The 15,966-nt window shown below is 31.4% G+C and overlaps 1 protein-coding gene across 2 annotated transcripts in view; it reads left to right on the top strand.

Annotated features, from left to right (window-relative positions):
• The window catches only part of LOC113403500 (inactive dipeptidyl peptidase 10), a 196,724-nt gene that overhangs the window by 178,300 nt on the left and 2,458 nt on the right, over positions 1 to 15,966 (top strand). For both annotated transcript variants that reach the window (XM_026644076.2, XM_026644075.2), the window contains exons 8-16: positions 3,595 to 3,737; positions 7,409 to 7,532; positions 7,820 to 8,055; positions 9,489 to 9,609; positions 10,377 to 10,512; positions 12,014 to 12,186; positions 13,747 to 13,889; positions 14,537 to 14,728; positions 15,463 to 15,620. In XM_026644076.2, coding sequence (XP_026499861.1) covers positions 3,595 to 3,737; positions 7,409 to 7,532; positions 7,820 to 8,055; positions 9,489 to 9,609; positions 10,377 to 10,512; positions 12,014 to 12,186; positions 13,747 to 13,889; positions 14,537 to 14,728; positions 15,463 to 15,620 — 1,426 coding nt within the window. The remainder of the gene's footprint in view (positions 1 to 3,594; positions 3,738 to 7,408; positions 7,533 to 7,819; positions 8,056 to 9,488; positions 9,610 to 10,376; positions 10,513 to 12,013; positions 12,187 to 13,746; positions 13,890 to 14,536; positions 14,729 to 15,462; positions 15,621 to 15,966) is intronic.

Genomic DNA, 15,966 nt, shown 5'->3' on the forward strand with positions numbered 1-15,966 from the left:
AAAAATAAAAATAAATCATTACTGTTGGTCTTAAATTGACGGTTGTCCCAAGAATTCGTAGAATTCATGAAAACCTAGATGGTTTTCATAAATTCTATTATATTCAATATATTTTACAAAATTAACAAGATAAATTGAAATTATATTAATTAAGAAAATATTTTGTAAGACAAAGTTGTAAATAATTAAAATTTTAAACACATTTTAATCATTCGACGCTTGATAGACCAATTAATACTACTATTTGATTTTCCTATCTTTGTCCGTGGAAAAACCTTGTCTTTCTATCTGCATTTTCGAAGGACAATATAAGTTTTATATTTCGTTTATTATATGGACGATGTGAACTTATACGCTTCAGCCATTACATGGATAGCGAGCCAATTTAATTTTGCAAAGTAAACTCCTCGTATTATGCTACAAAATTCAGAAGATTAAAGCCAAAATGTATCTACTATACTTTCTTGCTATGAACATACTTTATAAATAGAATAAATGTAATAGGTATTTAATAAAAATTAAAAAATACATTAATGAAACTAATATAAAAATAACTTAAGGCGTGGATGTTTGGTTTTAAGTGCGTATTAGGTTATTTATTAGGAGTAAATAAAGAGTACGTCTAAATATTTATTACAAAAAAAAAAATTATTAAGAAACTTATATTATGTCTTGAAATAACAAAGAAACTCACGAACATAAATTGCAAAAACATGAAAAATGATAATTCTGTAATGGGTAGCTGGCCTAATGAAGCTTGACAAAGTTTGCAAAGATAAAATTCATTGCTCCTTCAAGTCACTCCCTATTTTCACAAGATTATTCAGAGAAAAATACGACGATTTGGACATGTTACACGATGAAATGAAGCTAACCAAAACTTAAAGACAGGTACATAGAAGGATTTTGTCAAGCATAACCGTCATCGAGAATCTGAAACGATCACAGCTGAGAAAAATAGCGAAGAAAACTTATCATTGCGCCTAAAAATGAGGAGAGCCGTTTACAAATAAAAAAAATAAGGCAAACAAAAATAATTAATATGTAATCTCGATTCCTCGATTCGATCTTTTGGCAATTGTTTACCGATTCAAAATTACCTTTTTTATTGAATGTGTACCTTTTTCATTAGAGTTAACACACATTGGGTAATAAACGATCGCCTCTTGGCTTTTTATTTCTTATATTGTAATATATAAACATTTAAAAAATTGCCAAATAAATCGTTGAGTTTCATTCACTGGTTTTTTTACGACATGTATATGTCTGAGTATTTCATTTTCCGAACTGGTAGTAAAGAAAATATTTTACATATAACAAAAACTTTGAATTTAAATTCGTTCATCACTTTTAATAATACCTATTACCTATACTAAAAATAAAATAGATCAGGGCCGGAAGACTTGATGGGATTTTACTTAAAATTTTCTTTAGTAGGGTAGATTTCGTTACTAAAAACACGATTCTAAATAACTTAACCATATATTTATATTTCATTACTTATTTTAATTCCTTAAATTATTAAAAAAAAAAAAATCTAAAGCTATTACAAAATTATACGACGAATAAGATAATCAATAGTATATAACGGCAAACATGTAATGATCTTTACAATAGTATGTGAACGCAAAACTTACATTAGGAAATTCATTCTTTATTCAATCTCTCTAGTCACGGCATATTTGATAAACGATAACTACACGTTAAGGCTTGACATTATACTTCAATATTTCCTAACAGAAATACAATGATTAATGTATTATTATTTTTTAATACTATACAAATATAACACATTCAAAAACAAGTTTCCAATTAAAGGTGATTTTGGATGATGCAAAAACGTAAATAGTCGTTAATGCCCCTGGTCTAAGAACTCTTCTAATGAGAATGTTTAGGGCGTATTCAATAAAACCACCATATCGCCTCATGGACATATGACATATGCTCTAATACACATTGAAGAAAAACTCAAAACCTCCTAACAACAATGACATCAAATTACTAGTCAAACGGTAACCTGCGGCTTATTTGAAACCAAGGGAAACTACAAAGCGCATTCGTAATATTTTTTTTTGAAAAACATTGAACATGATCGATGGCTTGTTGTCGAGAAGCAGGACAGGAGAGTCAATGGACTTACACAGGATGACGCTAAGAACCGTGCAAAATAGAGTAGGCTCGGTCAGAAGGCCGACCCTGGTAATAGCTGAGATTAATAAATGCTAGGCAGAAGAAGAAGAAGAAGTTATGAATAATCTCCCTGTTTAACTTTGAATGAGTCAAATCAAAATCACTAAACAGGTAATCGAACAAACCGACATCCATAAAACTTTATTCGCCAGATAAATAAATATCTCGTGTATGATCAATCCACGACGTTTTCTTTGAATTTTCTCGTTTACCGCACGCGATGAAACATAATTGAATTTTTATGATAAATGTGCCGGTTCTATATTTGTAGCTGGTCGCGTGATTACCGACCGAGACTTGTTTATTATAAAATACACGATACGAACCAAATAAATTGATTTCTATTATATATATACATTATATATAAAACTTTATACACTTAGCGTAGTGATATCCTGGTTCAACAATATTAGCATATTATTATGTCGAGAAAGAAAAGGGTTTTTCAATAGGTTTCAATCAAAAAACTATCTCCATTGCAAAGAGCCACAAGAGGGTTTTCCTGAGATCAATAAAGATTTTGGAACTCTTTGTTTTACTTGTACTTTTACGATGGGCCACCTGATGCTAAGGAGACACCACAGCCTATAAACATTGGCGCTATAAGAATTATTACTTATTTCTTACATGCCAATGCGTTACCAACCTTAAGAATGTTATGTGCCTCGTACCTGTAGTTACACTGGCTTACTCACCCTTCAAACCAGAACATGACAATACTAAGTATTGCTGTTTGGTGGTAGGACTTATATTGGTGGTATAGGAAAGTGCCTCGTTCGACTCGTTGGGCCTTGTTCATTCCCAACCTAACTAAGGCCCAACGAGTCCATTATTTCTTTCATTTCCTATATATTAATATATTCAATTCATCTTTAACTTTATTTCGTCAATCTGCAATCTGCATAAAGATTGCCTGCTACTCTATGTACCTAAGTTAATTTTGTATACATTAAAATAAAAACAATATTTATTAATTTTAAAACAAATATTATTGAAACATTTCATGAAAAAAAAAACAGAAACAATTTCCTTTCATTCAAAGCACTCGTAAATACTACGTAAATTGAAATTAAAATGATCAAAAATGCAACAAATATTTGAATGAATAAAAAACTGACATTATTTTAAAATGTAACAATGTTTTACTACTATATTTAACTTTTCAGCCTTTTTAAGTTACATTGTTTAGTAGATGAATTGTTACACAACGAATCGTCTCTTTCTAACAACAATAGTTTGATATTCGAAAGAAAAAGATAAGTATAGTGTAATTCTAAAACCGTTTTTTTGTTACTAAGAAGGTTATAAAAAGACGAATTTAAATTTCAATTAGTATAATTTCAATTTAATTCTAGTATTATTATTTCATTTTATTAATAGATTTATTATTATTATTTGTTTTAGACGTACCCGGAGATCAGAAGCGTGAGGTACCCTAAACCAGGCACAAACAACCCGATCGTGAAGCTGACCGTAGCGGATATAGCAGACCCGAAGCACATCAGAACGAGACACCTTACTCCACCGAAAATTATTCTAGAAGAAGGGTCAGTGCTCTGTCGTATCTTACTTCTTCTGAGTTCGAGTTATACAAACATCCAATTTTCCCGGTGACATGTTATATTAAGAAATCGGCTGTTTTATTACAAATTAGATAATACGATCTCATAAGCTTCTCGCGATAGTAGTAGTAATCCCTTTGATTTTTTTTACGGCCGAGCTCAAGATCAATAATATGCTGCTTGGATGTCATTTTAGGTCCATGTAATTATTATAGCCTGACTACATTGGTTCATTTGATAGCATTATATTAACTAATAATAATTCAAGCGTTTTAAGTTAAAATATCAATAGCTCAACAGTATCTATAATGGGCTGTTTAGTGAGATGATAGTCACATATTCAAGAGTCAGGATCCTTTTTTCTATTTTCGTTATCTCACCGAATACAAATTATACGTTTTCTGAGAGATAAAATAGGAATATAGTAATTGTTACAAACAGAAATGGATAGATTTATTTAAATATAGAAAAGAAAATACATTCCAGCAATATTTTGTTCAATTACAAATCCATAAAAGGGTTACATTTAAATGAAACCGTTTTATAAATAATTAGAACGATCTGACCTGAATCCGCGGGTTCAATAAACAACAACATTCATTTTCAAAGAATAGTCAAGAACTCAATTGACATATCATTGTTTTTCTCTTGAACAAAGAGAACATCTCGCTACAAAATAAACTTTACGAATATAAATAGCTTTAGCATTGATACAAATATTTCACCAGATTTGGTGCATTAATCTCTTAAATGTACGGTTTGTTACCCCTAATGACTAGCATTAGTATCCAACTAGAGCTCTATCAATTGTAAGCACGTTTTAATCGAATATTAATTAGGAAGATAACTTATTTAATATTAAAACTATGAGTGAATTTTATTATATTTAATTAAAAAACATTAAAATAATCATAAATTATTATAAATATTAGAATAATCGTGGAACCACGTAAAGAACACGTAGCTAGAACTTATGATTGCCTAGTACTTATTCTGTAATAAATAGTGTTACTTGAGACTTACATTCCAATTAGTGAAACACCATTGTTCGAAAAAAAAAAAACTTTTCGATACTGAAATAACCTTATTAAATTATGGTTTTTGATTGATATTAGTAGTAAAAAAATATTATTATTTAATATATAACAGAGTATACGCGAATTATAGAGAGCTAAAAAGGAGCATGACGTCATAAGAGAGCGGCACCTTTGCCTGGCACGGCATAAGAGACGGGCTAAACTCCAAAGCGAGCCAATAATTAATTCACTTAAAAATAATATATCTATTACGTATAGTACGAACATATTTGTCAATATAATTATACTGATCCGGAAATAATAATGAGGATTAAATAACAGTCATAAAGCCCAAGATTATTTTAATGCGTATTTGTTAACAATTCAAAGATTTATTGAAATGAATTAACAGCCCGGATTTTCATAAATTAAATTGGCTGTGCTATAAAATAAATGGATAATTTGTTTTAATAAATAACAATAATTATAATAAAGTAGGTATATCTCCGTCGTTTTAGAGATAATATTATTTATTATCGTTATATTTAACACTTATATGTTTTGATACACATGTTGATGATACGACTTTTATGTTAAAATAGTTGCTTAATGTCTAATGATATTTAATGGTATAAAAATATGATAATTTATATATTTTGTTATGTATTTATATCGTCTTAACATGTAAAACAAAACTACTTTTACGCTTAAAGACCAATGTATATTTCAGTAAATATACATTCCTATAATTTATATTCAGTTTAAAATTTTACTTCATATTTTTAAATAAATAATTATATTTTACTTCTGACAGAGATGACCCAAGGATGACCCAGTAACACCTAAATGTCTCATTATTTTAATTATTGCAACAAACTAAAAAAAATGACCAGATATATATTTTACTAAAATATATTTGCGAAAATTTTAAAATTTGCAGCGAGCAGAGAAGTGGAAGATTTAAACAGCGTCCAACCCCATTAGTAAACTCTTTGTTAGTTCGACAAGTTTCGTACCGGTTGAACTGTATTTCTAACAATAGACAGTTTATTCAAAACACTGTTCCCTACTTATAAATTTAATTAAAACTTATAGTATATTTTTGTTTTGCTAACAGCTTATAAAAGTAATAGTCTTGTTAGAAATATCACGTCAACTTAAGCCGTAACCAAGTCCAGGATGTAATCCACGGTTAATCTCAGATTTAGTTTTATTTTAAGTACAATAATTAAAAAAATAAACTCGATAAACCACTGCCTATCACTGATATAAACGCATCCGATATTAATTATTGGAATATTGTTATTCCGAATTATTACGAGCGCTCCTTGATAGATAACTTAAATTATTATATGAGTAAAACAAATAACGTAAGGGCCATTATCTAATAATAATAAATAATAACGAATACTTGTCGCTTATTAATAATTAAAATATAAACCTTTAGTAAAGTAAAGCTTTGATTTAAATTGTTGTCGGTTTTTTTATCAACAATCGTCCGGCGTCTATCAAATATTAGCTTATAATAATTTTATTTTATTTTTCTTTAATCTTTTTTTTTATTATTTTACAAAGTTTAAAACCTAGCACTATCTCTTTTTATCAAATATTTAATATATGTTCTATTTTTGAAATTTACATGATATATTTTTATAATTAAACTGTAATTATGTTCAAACGAGATCTTTTCCACTGAACCGAGTGTAACAAATATTACTTATAATCGCTACACTACAATTTAATGAGGAGTAAAGGTAAATAAACCTTAGATTGAAATATTCGTATTCCATGCGATCTGTTTATATACATTGCTGTTGTATTATGCAAACTGCAACACTGCAAAACTTAGCTCATATCCAATATAAAATTTCGTCGATATACAAAATGTATTTTTTTTCGAACCACAGAATGTCTACAAAGATCTCGACTATTAATGTCATGTCATACTTTAATTCCTTCTGCAATTGGAATCGAATATTTTATGAAATTATTAATTTTCTACCGTTTCACTTGTTGGAGTAACGATGCTAAAATAAGAATAAAACTCGTCGTTTATTAAAACAAAAATAAAATTGTACGGTTGGGAATATTAACTAGAGTTAGTAGATGAAGTAAAAAATGTTTCGACACTGAAAATACCTTCTAAAAATGTTTTCCAACTTTACGCGACATCGAGAGATCCCAAATAAAAGAACACTTCGTATTTAAAAAATACTCTCAAATTTTTCGAGGAAAAATTCTGTGTTTTTTTTTTATCGAATACGAGGAAAGAGTAATTTTTTATAGTTCTCTTTTTAAATGTAACTTCAAAACATTTTCGTATCGAACTGAAGTTAATTGCCGTTTTATTCGTTTTTGCTATCATCTCGTGTACTAAAAAAGCATATTATGATTATTTATAAATATGTACTAATTTATGTCACACGACCTTAATTATTTATAGATTCGAATTGATAGTTTTACAAACGATTCGACGAAATACTACTAGAAGTTCAAACGTCGAATTATTTTTGAAATTTTGTTTAATTAGTTTCTTTTAAAATATAAAAAGGCACATTAACATTAAAGGGAACACAAACAGCAAGCGACTGCAGAATATTTAAATTTATTATACATATCTGTTTCCTTATGTTTTCCCAGGGACTACTATTTCACAAGCGCGCAATGGGTATCTCTTACAGAGGTGTGCGTAGTGTGGCTCACTCGTGTACAGAACTTGTCTGTGGTGTCAGTGTGTAAGAGCCCTATGTGGTATTGTCAAGAGGTTAGTGAAACTGGTTTATGTGCTCCTAGTAGCTTAATGTTATTTGTACTAAGGCATATTGATCACATTTTTGATCTTTATTTTAATTAAGTCAAATTTATTTATTATTTATTTATCTATTGGACAAATTTATTAAGTTTACAATTCCTTAAATGTTGCCCAACTATCTATTTCTCAAGCGACATGTACATAAAAATAATAAAAAAATCCATACATTTGTAACTTGTTATTTTAAAATGAGATTTAATTTATTCATATTTCGTTAAATCTAATTTTTTAATCAATAGGTATACCGGGTATTTTCGGGTACAGAAGCATGGGTCGAATCTGCTCCAGCACCATTATGGTCGTCAGGTGGCGGCGCCCTTGTAACATTGGCTCCAGTGCGTGATGGGCCCGCCGGGCTCTTCCGACATGTAGTGCGCGCCGAACACAATGCACACGGACCAAGAGCGTTACCACTCACACATGGAAGTTTTGATGTAGTTAAACTACTGGCGTGGGACCACGCGAACCAACACATGTAAGTTATGATTGCCTAGTACTTTTTCTGTAATAAATAGTGTTACTTGAGACTTAAATTCCAAGTAGTGGTGAATTCACTCGGGTAAAAATTAATTGTATGTTGTCGCTCACAAAGAAATTCGAGTTAATTTTGACGTTTAACTTATTTGTAAAAATTATAGAATTTTAATAAAATGAAACAAGTATTGAGCCAAATTTCGATCTCAACGTAAAAAATAATGTCGCCTGTTGTTATTATTGAAATAATTAGAGCATTTTGCCTCCATAGAAATATCTTGCATTAAAAAAAGACAGTGTTCTTATTTTTAAAACTGTCATGTTCGTTTCCTACGTAGGAATACTGTTTATTTATAATTATTATTAAATAATTAAAATCTCAGTATCCTCACCTAAGTTTATCTTTCATTCTCGAACCCCATAGTATTTTGATCGTAGAAAAGAAACAGAACCGCATTAAATAAAAAATAAAAATAGCCGTTTTCATTCCTGATCTTACTATTTTTCAAAATCGTTTAACGCCAATCAAAATGTTTTCAAAATAAACTTACTTTAAGATTGTATTTCCGTACATACCAGGTGTAATCCTGTCCAATCTTAAATATAATTACTGTGTATTGCTCAGGTACTCGTAATAGCTACATTTCTCTTGGTTTGCTTTTTCTCCAATGATAAATATTAACCTTCCATTTCTAAAGGAGATATTTACATTACATTAAATTACGATACAATCGTCCAGTTAATTCGATGCGTAACATTTTGTCATTTGCCTTCTGATTTTTGTATTGCTCTGTATGGATAAAATTAACTTCTATTTAATATTTTCCTGAGATAAAAATAGGGAATTATTTAAAACTTATTGACAGTTGCTACAAAAAGTAGACTGCATAAATTATATAATGAAATTTACAGGCGTAATCACAGTTTTCAATAACATTAATATATTATGCTTTCACACTTAAGATTTACAAGAAAATAAAATTTAAAGTTATTTAACTATTAAGTGAAGTTGATACAAGACATCGTTTACTTTAAATCAATCCTTATTATATGACCTTAAGTGCACAGAAAATGCACAACTGCGCAAACACATATTATATGTACACATATAGGTACCTACATATTTACCTGCTTTCCTTATCACGTGAATGTAATTACCGTAACATTTACAACGGGCTGCTACTCCGTATATTTTATTAAAAAAAAACAGGAACTACGTAAGAAAAAACTTGGATCTAGGTCTCAGAATCTGCAGTCATATAAACTAAGCCTTAGACCAACGAGGTAGTTATTATAGTACGAGTATTTCTATGAGCCCCCCCCCCCCCATATAGTACAAATACATAAAGTTTATTAAGTACAATATAAAAAAATGTCAACGTTTAAAAAGTAAAAGTTAAGGTGAGAGGTACTAAATACGTATCTAATTTTCAGATATTATTTAGGCATACCAGAAGGTAAACCAGGGCAGCAGCACTTGTATAGAGTGTCTTCAGAGGCGCCTCGGCCCGGCACGCCTCAAAAATTACCATACTGTGTCACTTGTAATTCACAGGTACATATTTTATTCAGTTTCATCTTCGTCCTTGTGTCTCTTAGTCAAATAACCTAAAGTTATGTTACCGATGAGGCTTTATGTTGACTCGTCATATTTGCTACCTTCGCAGCGGTAACTACCGTCACAGATCAAAATTTTGTATTTATGTGTTCAGTTGCAATTCTACTAAAAGATTATCACTTTATTGCAATCGAATCGAAATGTTATCATTGCCGTTCAGCTGTTTTCCTTTTCTATATTTTTGACTATATAGAATCGCGAATTTATTATAACCGTTATATGTTAGTAGAATTTTCCCCTGGTCGAACAGCTAAATATATTATAACAAAAGTATTTTTTCAGGCTCAAGGGACATTCCATCTTAAATGAAACCGTTTAAGCACCGTACTGATTTATATTTCTTAAACTGCCCATGTTTTGTTGTAAATATAATTACTTACCATCAGAAGACCTAGTATAAATATCTAAAAAAGTCTTAACACCATAGTCATAGACAATCATTTGACTCTTCTGTCATATGTTTTCCTTTTATTTTCCACTACAATATTTATTCAATATTCTTAAATATCATATCGAATATTTTATAAACAAATATAAACCATAATTAGTTAAAACGGTCCTTATGTAAATATATGTTCTATTATTTACAAAAACTTTGAGACTAAATTCATATTAAATTTAAATAACGATATAATAGGACGGAGCGAGTAACAAGTACAGACATATAATCTCTTCTCTTTCTTTCTTTTTTCTCTTTCAAATAGCCATCGCCTGCAATCAATCTAGAATTTTACGGAAACCTCGCGTCATCAGGCGACAGTACTTGGGACAACGATTGGGACGAGGAACTTCCGGCCACATCTCCAGCTCCATCGAAAAAGAAGAAGAAAAAACAACCTGGTAAGTCAAATTAATATCTCTTTACACAAATTATATGACATAACATTATATCATGGATAAATTGAAAAGTAGTACCTGCCTGGGTTGGTTCCTCTCACTATTTTTGAATTATCGTGTTCCATTGTGAAGAGCCGAGATGACCCAGTGGTTAGAACGCGTGCATCTTAACCGATAATTTCGGGTTCAAACCCAGGCCACCACTGAATTTTCATGTGCTTAATTTGTATTTAAAATTCATCTCGTGCTCGGCGGTGAAAGAAAACATCGTATCATAATATATGTACACTAGAACGCTATATACATAGAGTAAGGTATCTATGTGTATAGTGTAATTAAAAGGTAAATAAGACTCAAAAGCAATACATTAAAAACTCTTGGTAAAATAACGCTTTATTTTGCAAATAGAATGAAACTCGGCGCAAATAACATTAATGAATACTCGTCATTTCTGTTGCGTTGAACAATCGTCACGAACTGCTAGTTCTGAACTTCAAGGAACTTTGGCGTAGATCAGAATTGCATTTATAGCATGCCAACAAGTGCAGGGCGATATTGTATCAGTGCAGTGAGTCTGACACGTAACCGAAGTTCTATTTAATAAAGTTGTCACGCCAAAGTTCGACACGCTACAGAGACACCAGTCGAATTTATTATGGAAATTCTACGTTGTTTTAAAGTAGTATTGTAGTAGAAACAACAATCTTTTTTAAATTACGCTAGTTGGCGACTGCATCACTGCATCACTCGCGTTTTAATGTTTGGTTTTTAGGCGTTAGGCATAAAGTAGCCTATGCCTAAAAATTTGCCTTAGAGTTTTAGCTTGCTTTTTACCATATAATTTTGGCCAATTTGGGCAATTTTAGTGTGATATAAATAGCACCAGACAAAAAGAGAGACGGACAGAGTTGCTTTGGCATTTATAACAGTAGTAAAGATTAAAACAATATTTCCAATTTTCCTATTAATATACATATTATTTAAATCTTAACCCAATATCTTATAATTTACCGTTTTCATACAATTTGAATATTCCAGTAACTAGCGCTTGCGATAATTTTAAAGAGATAAAGCAAGCATTGTTTTGTTTATTATAATTAGTTCGTTTCGAATTTAAACTACTGGGTTCACTATTAATGATTCACAATTAACTAATTGCGGGTTCAAACAAAGGCAAGCAAAACTGAATTTTCATGTGCTTAATTTGTGTTTATTCATCTCATGCTCGGCGGTGAAGGAAAACATCGTGAGGAAACCTGCATGTGTCTAATTTCAACGAAATTTTGCCACATGTGTATTCACCAACTAGCATTGGAGCAGTGTGGTGGAATATGCTCCATACGTTCTCCTCAAAGGGATAGGAGGCTTTATCCCAGCAATGGGAAATTTACAGGCTGTTACTGTTCACTATTCAGTATGTTTATTGCTTTATATTATTGGCTTTTTTACAAGGATGTATTTTATAGTATGGCTTATATTATTTAACATTGAACCTTATTTCTAGAAAATATACCTCAAAATCTTCCGTGCCTGTATCACGATGCTCACTTCAGTCCGTCTTCGACGTACTTCGTACTCGAATGCTTGGGCCCAGGTGTACCGACGTCTAGCTTACACAAGATCTCGCTTCCAGAGCCTCGTCTCTTGATGCACTTGGAAAATAACACATTAGTAAAGGTACAAGTTTTATTATATTTAATAATGTTTTATAATATGCGTTCGTTTTTTGGAAGTTGGAGTAGTTTGCGTATGGATAGTTTAAGGAATGAGTACATAAAAGGAAGTTTGAAAGTGGCACCGGTAACCGAGAAGTTATGTGGAAACCGGCGGTCATGGACTATTATGCGGAAGAATGAGAAACATGTTGTGAGGAAGGTCTTCAGCATGGACGTGGATGGATATAGAGGTAGAGGACGACCAAAGAAACAATGGATGGATTGAGTGAAAGACGATATGGCTGGAAAGAATGTTCCTTGTGAGATGACGTCAGATAGAGAAGTATGGAAGAAGAGGACATGCTGCGCCGACTAAAAATAAAATTGGGATAAGGGCAGGAAGATGATAATGATCGTTAGTTTTTTATATAATTCTATAAAAAATGTTATATTAAACAGACAAAATCGCTTAACATTATCTTTAGCAAATATTAATATTATTGATATAAAACTTGTTAAAGCAACTCGTGAAAGATAATCTTAGATAACATTTGATTTATTATTCAAAATGTATATTTGTGTGCGTGTTTTTGTTTGGATATACATATTACTTTTAATATTATTTTTTTTGTAATCGGGTACCGAAACTAGCAAAGCACAATACTATATTTCTCTTGCCTTTACATATTTCTTATATATTTATAATTATAACCATATTTGTTGTATTCTGGTTTGAAGTATATGTAAGCAAGTATAACTCCAGGCACAAGATACATAACATCTTAGTTCTCATTAGACTGTTTTTTACAGTGTTTGTGAGCGGTTATAACCACTTATCATAAGAACATTTGACTGTCAAGCGCCCTAATAAAAAAAAAATTGTCCTGATAATACCATAAAGATTTTAAAAAAGGAACCATATAAATCTTGACAAAACCATCTAGATATTTTTATATACGATAAAATATATTAGATGATTTGAAATATCAACAAAAATATCGTTATGTCTACAATGTGTTCACGGCTTGATCGATATGCATTCTGATTCGAGATTTTATTCTCCTTGTGCATACGTTTTACTGTTGGAACAATTTAAAAAGCGTCAATATACCAAAGCTTTATGGTTTCGCATTTTGATATTCTTATTTGAACTTGTAAATAACTTTTTCATTTGATTCGTAATATAACAGCAACTCGATCTTGCAATTTGATACGTTATTGGGCATTGTGTTATTATCTTATAAATTTTATGGAATAAATACCTAATGCCTATAAATATTAAGTCCTTTTTCGCTTATAAACATATTTTTGTTGATTCTTTTTACGTTGGACGTATTGTCTTTATATTATGTATATGACCATGGTGGTCTCATCTAATTGCATTCTTATTATTGAAACCGTATAGAAAGGCAAAGTTTATTAAGTTAAAAAAATATATTTTGTAAAGTTACTAAATCTGACCCGATTGATTGAGGAAATAAATTTCTCGTTCAAATAAAGATAAATTTTATTCTAGATCACTATGGATAATTTGGCCTCAGTTGCCTTTTTGTATTTGTCTTATTTTTTAATTTTTCTAAAGGAAAAGCTGTCAGTCATAGCATTGCCGACACCACGGACGTTCTCCGTCCAATTGTCGAGTGGACAGGCAGCTCGAGTTCGTCTCCTGCTTCCTCCTGGCTTGCGTGAGGATGAAGTTACTAAATACCCGTTGGTTATGAAAGTGTAAGTCTTTATTAAATCTATTTTAGTACCATTTATTTATTAAGTAATAAATCAACGCTGAGGCTATAATCAGCGATGCATTAAATAGCATTTTATTATCGTTTTCTTTTTTTTGTGGTTCTTTTTTCATTATTAAATGCCTACGAAGGTAGTACTATAGTACAGTAGTAGTAGTTAAACAATACGTTCTAGAAAATCTTTGGTGTCCGCTTTGTCCGTAAATGGTTATTACGCAACCTGTTTCCAATATTGGATTTGAAGGCTAATTCATTCGTAAAAAGCTGCTCAATTCAGTATCTGTATTTGCATTTAAAATTAATGTTATGTAAATTTTCTGTTATTGCTCGTGTCCCCGTCCAGCAGTGCGATTCTGTGAGAATTCACTACGGAAGTCATTCGTGAAATGTAACAGTGATATGCCATTTTGATACTTGTATCCTATACATTTTATAATTACCTAAATGTCACAACATATCACATTCTGATATTTCACACTCGTGTTTTGCGCTGAGATTCGAGTTTATTGTTACAGAATAGACCTACAGGTGAGAGATATCATATATACAACAATGCGTCATTATTAAGGATCCTTATTATCATAAACACATTAAGGAACCTTATTATGTCACACGCTCCTTTGTATTCAGAAACGGAGCACCGGGAACTCAGCTAGTAACAGAGCAGTGGTCCCTTGACTGGGGCTCATTGGCTGCAGGCGCTGGGGCTATTTTGGCTTCAGTGGATGCAAGAGGTGCTGGTGGGCGAGGTCTTGCAGCACATCATACGCTGCACAGACGTCTGGGAACTGTTGAACTAAAAGATCAGCTGGAAGTTGCTGAGTACGTCCTAATACATTTTAAATAAAATTATTTCATAATATTTAGGGAATGATAATTTTCCCAAAATGTTTCTATTTAGAAAAAAGCGATCAAATTGGCCTAATAATCTCTGCTTTAGTATAAAACCGAATTTAAATATACATATAGGCATATTTTCTACAGAATAGCATTTTACTGCAACACTGTTTTATATTGCAATTTATTGTGTTAACTATATTATTTTAATTATTCCTATTCGTTTTTAATGTATAAATTCAACTGTATTTCGATAAACCTTATCAATGAGTGAGCCAGTATAACTACAGGCACAAGGAACATAAAATCTTAGTTCCCAAGATTGTTTGGTGGCGTAATGGTGAGGTGGCCCATTTACAGTCCACCTATCTATTACATAAAAAACTTATTCCTTAGAATTTAATAGTATTTATTGAATATACATATGTATGTATATGAAGGCGGAAGACTGATTTATCTTTATGTAAAATACAAGACAAAGATACATTGAGAAATCTGTTCCTATAAAAAAAACCGAAAAATCGTTCTTGTAACTGTGACATATATTTGCCAATAAAATTAATATAATCTTGAATCACTGACTCCAAAATAACTAATTGGGTAAAATAACATTTGACTATTGAAGTCTATACTATGATTAATGTTTTGTTTTTGAAACCTGCTTAACATAACTTTACATCTTACATAAAATAAAATTATAAATGTGATGTGTCTTATAGATATCTCCGCGACTCGCTGCATTTTATCGACGCGCGTCGCGTGGCGGTGTGGGGCCGCGCGCACGGCGGTTTCCTCGCGGCGCTGGCGCTTGCGAGTCCGCTGCGAGTTTTCCACTGCGGGGTCGCAATCACGCCCATCATTAGGTGGCGATACTATGGTAAAAATGGATAACGCATTCAAACTTACCTATTTTTTTTATTTAAGAATGTTTGAATTTTGTTAGGTTATAATATACCCGTATAGAAATGTCTGGAACTGACTGGATGTTGAAGGCGGAGATCCGGCAGCTTTGACCTACCTTCGGAGATGCTAATGTCCAGGATTAAGATACGATTGACTGATGATGATGACAATGATGTAACCTTTGATCATACCAGCTGCTTAGCCCCACAATATTATTTATTTCTGTTAAGAACTAAATTGTAATTCTACCTATTCCTAATATTTTTCTTTTATGCTATAAGTAGGCGGACGAGCAAATGGGCCACCTGATGGTAAGTGGA

Source organism: Vanessa tameamea, chromosome 25 (assembly GCF_037043105.1).
Source record: "Vanessa tameamea isolate UH-Manoa-2023 chromosome 25, ilVanTame1 primary haplotype, whole genome shotgun sequence".
Taxonomy (NCBI): Eukaryota; Metazoa; Arthropoda; class Insecta; order Lepidoptera; family Nymphalidae; genus Vanessa; species Vanessa tameamea.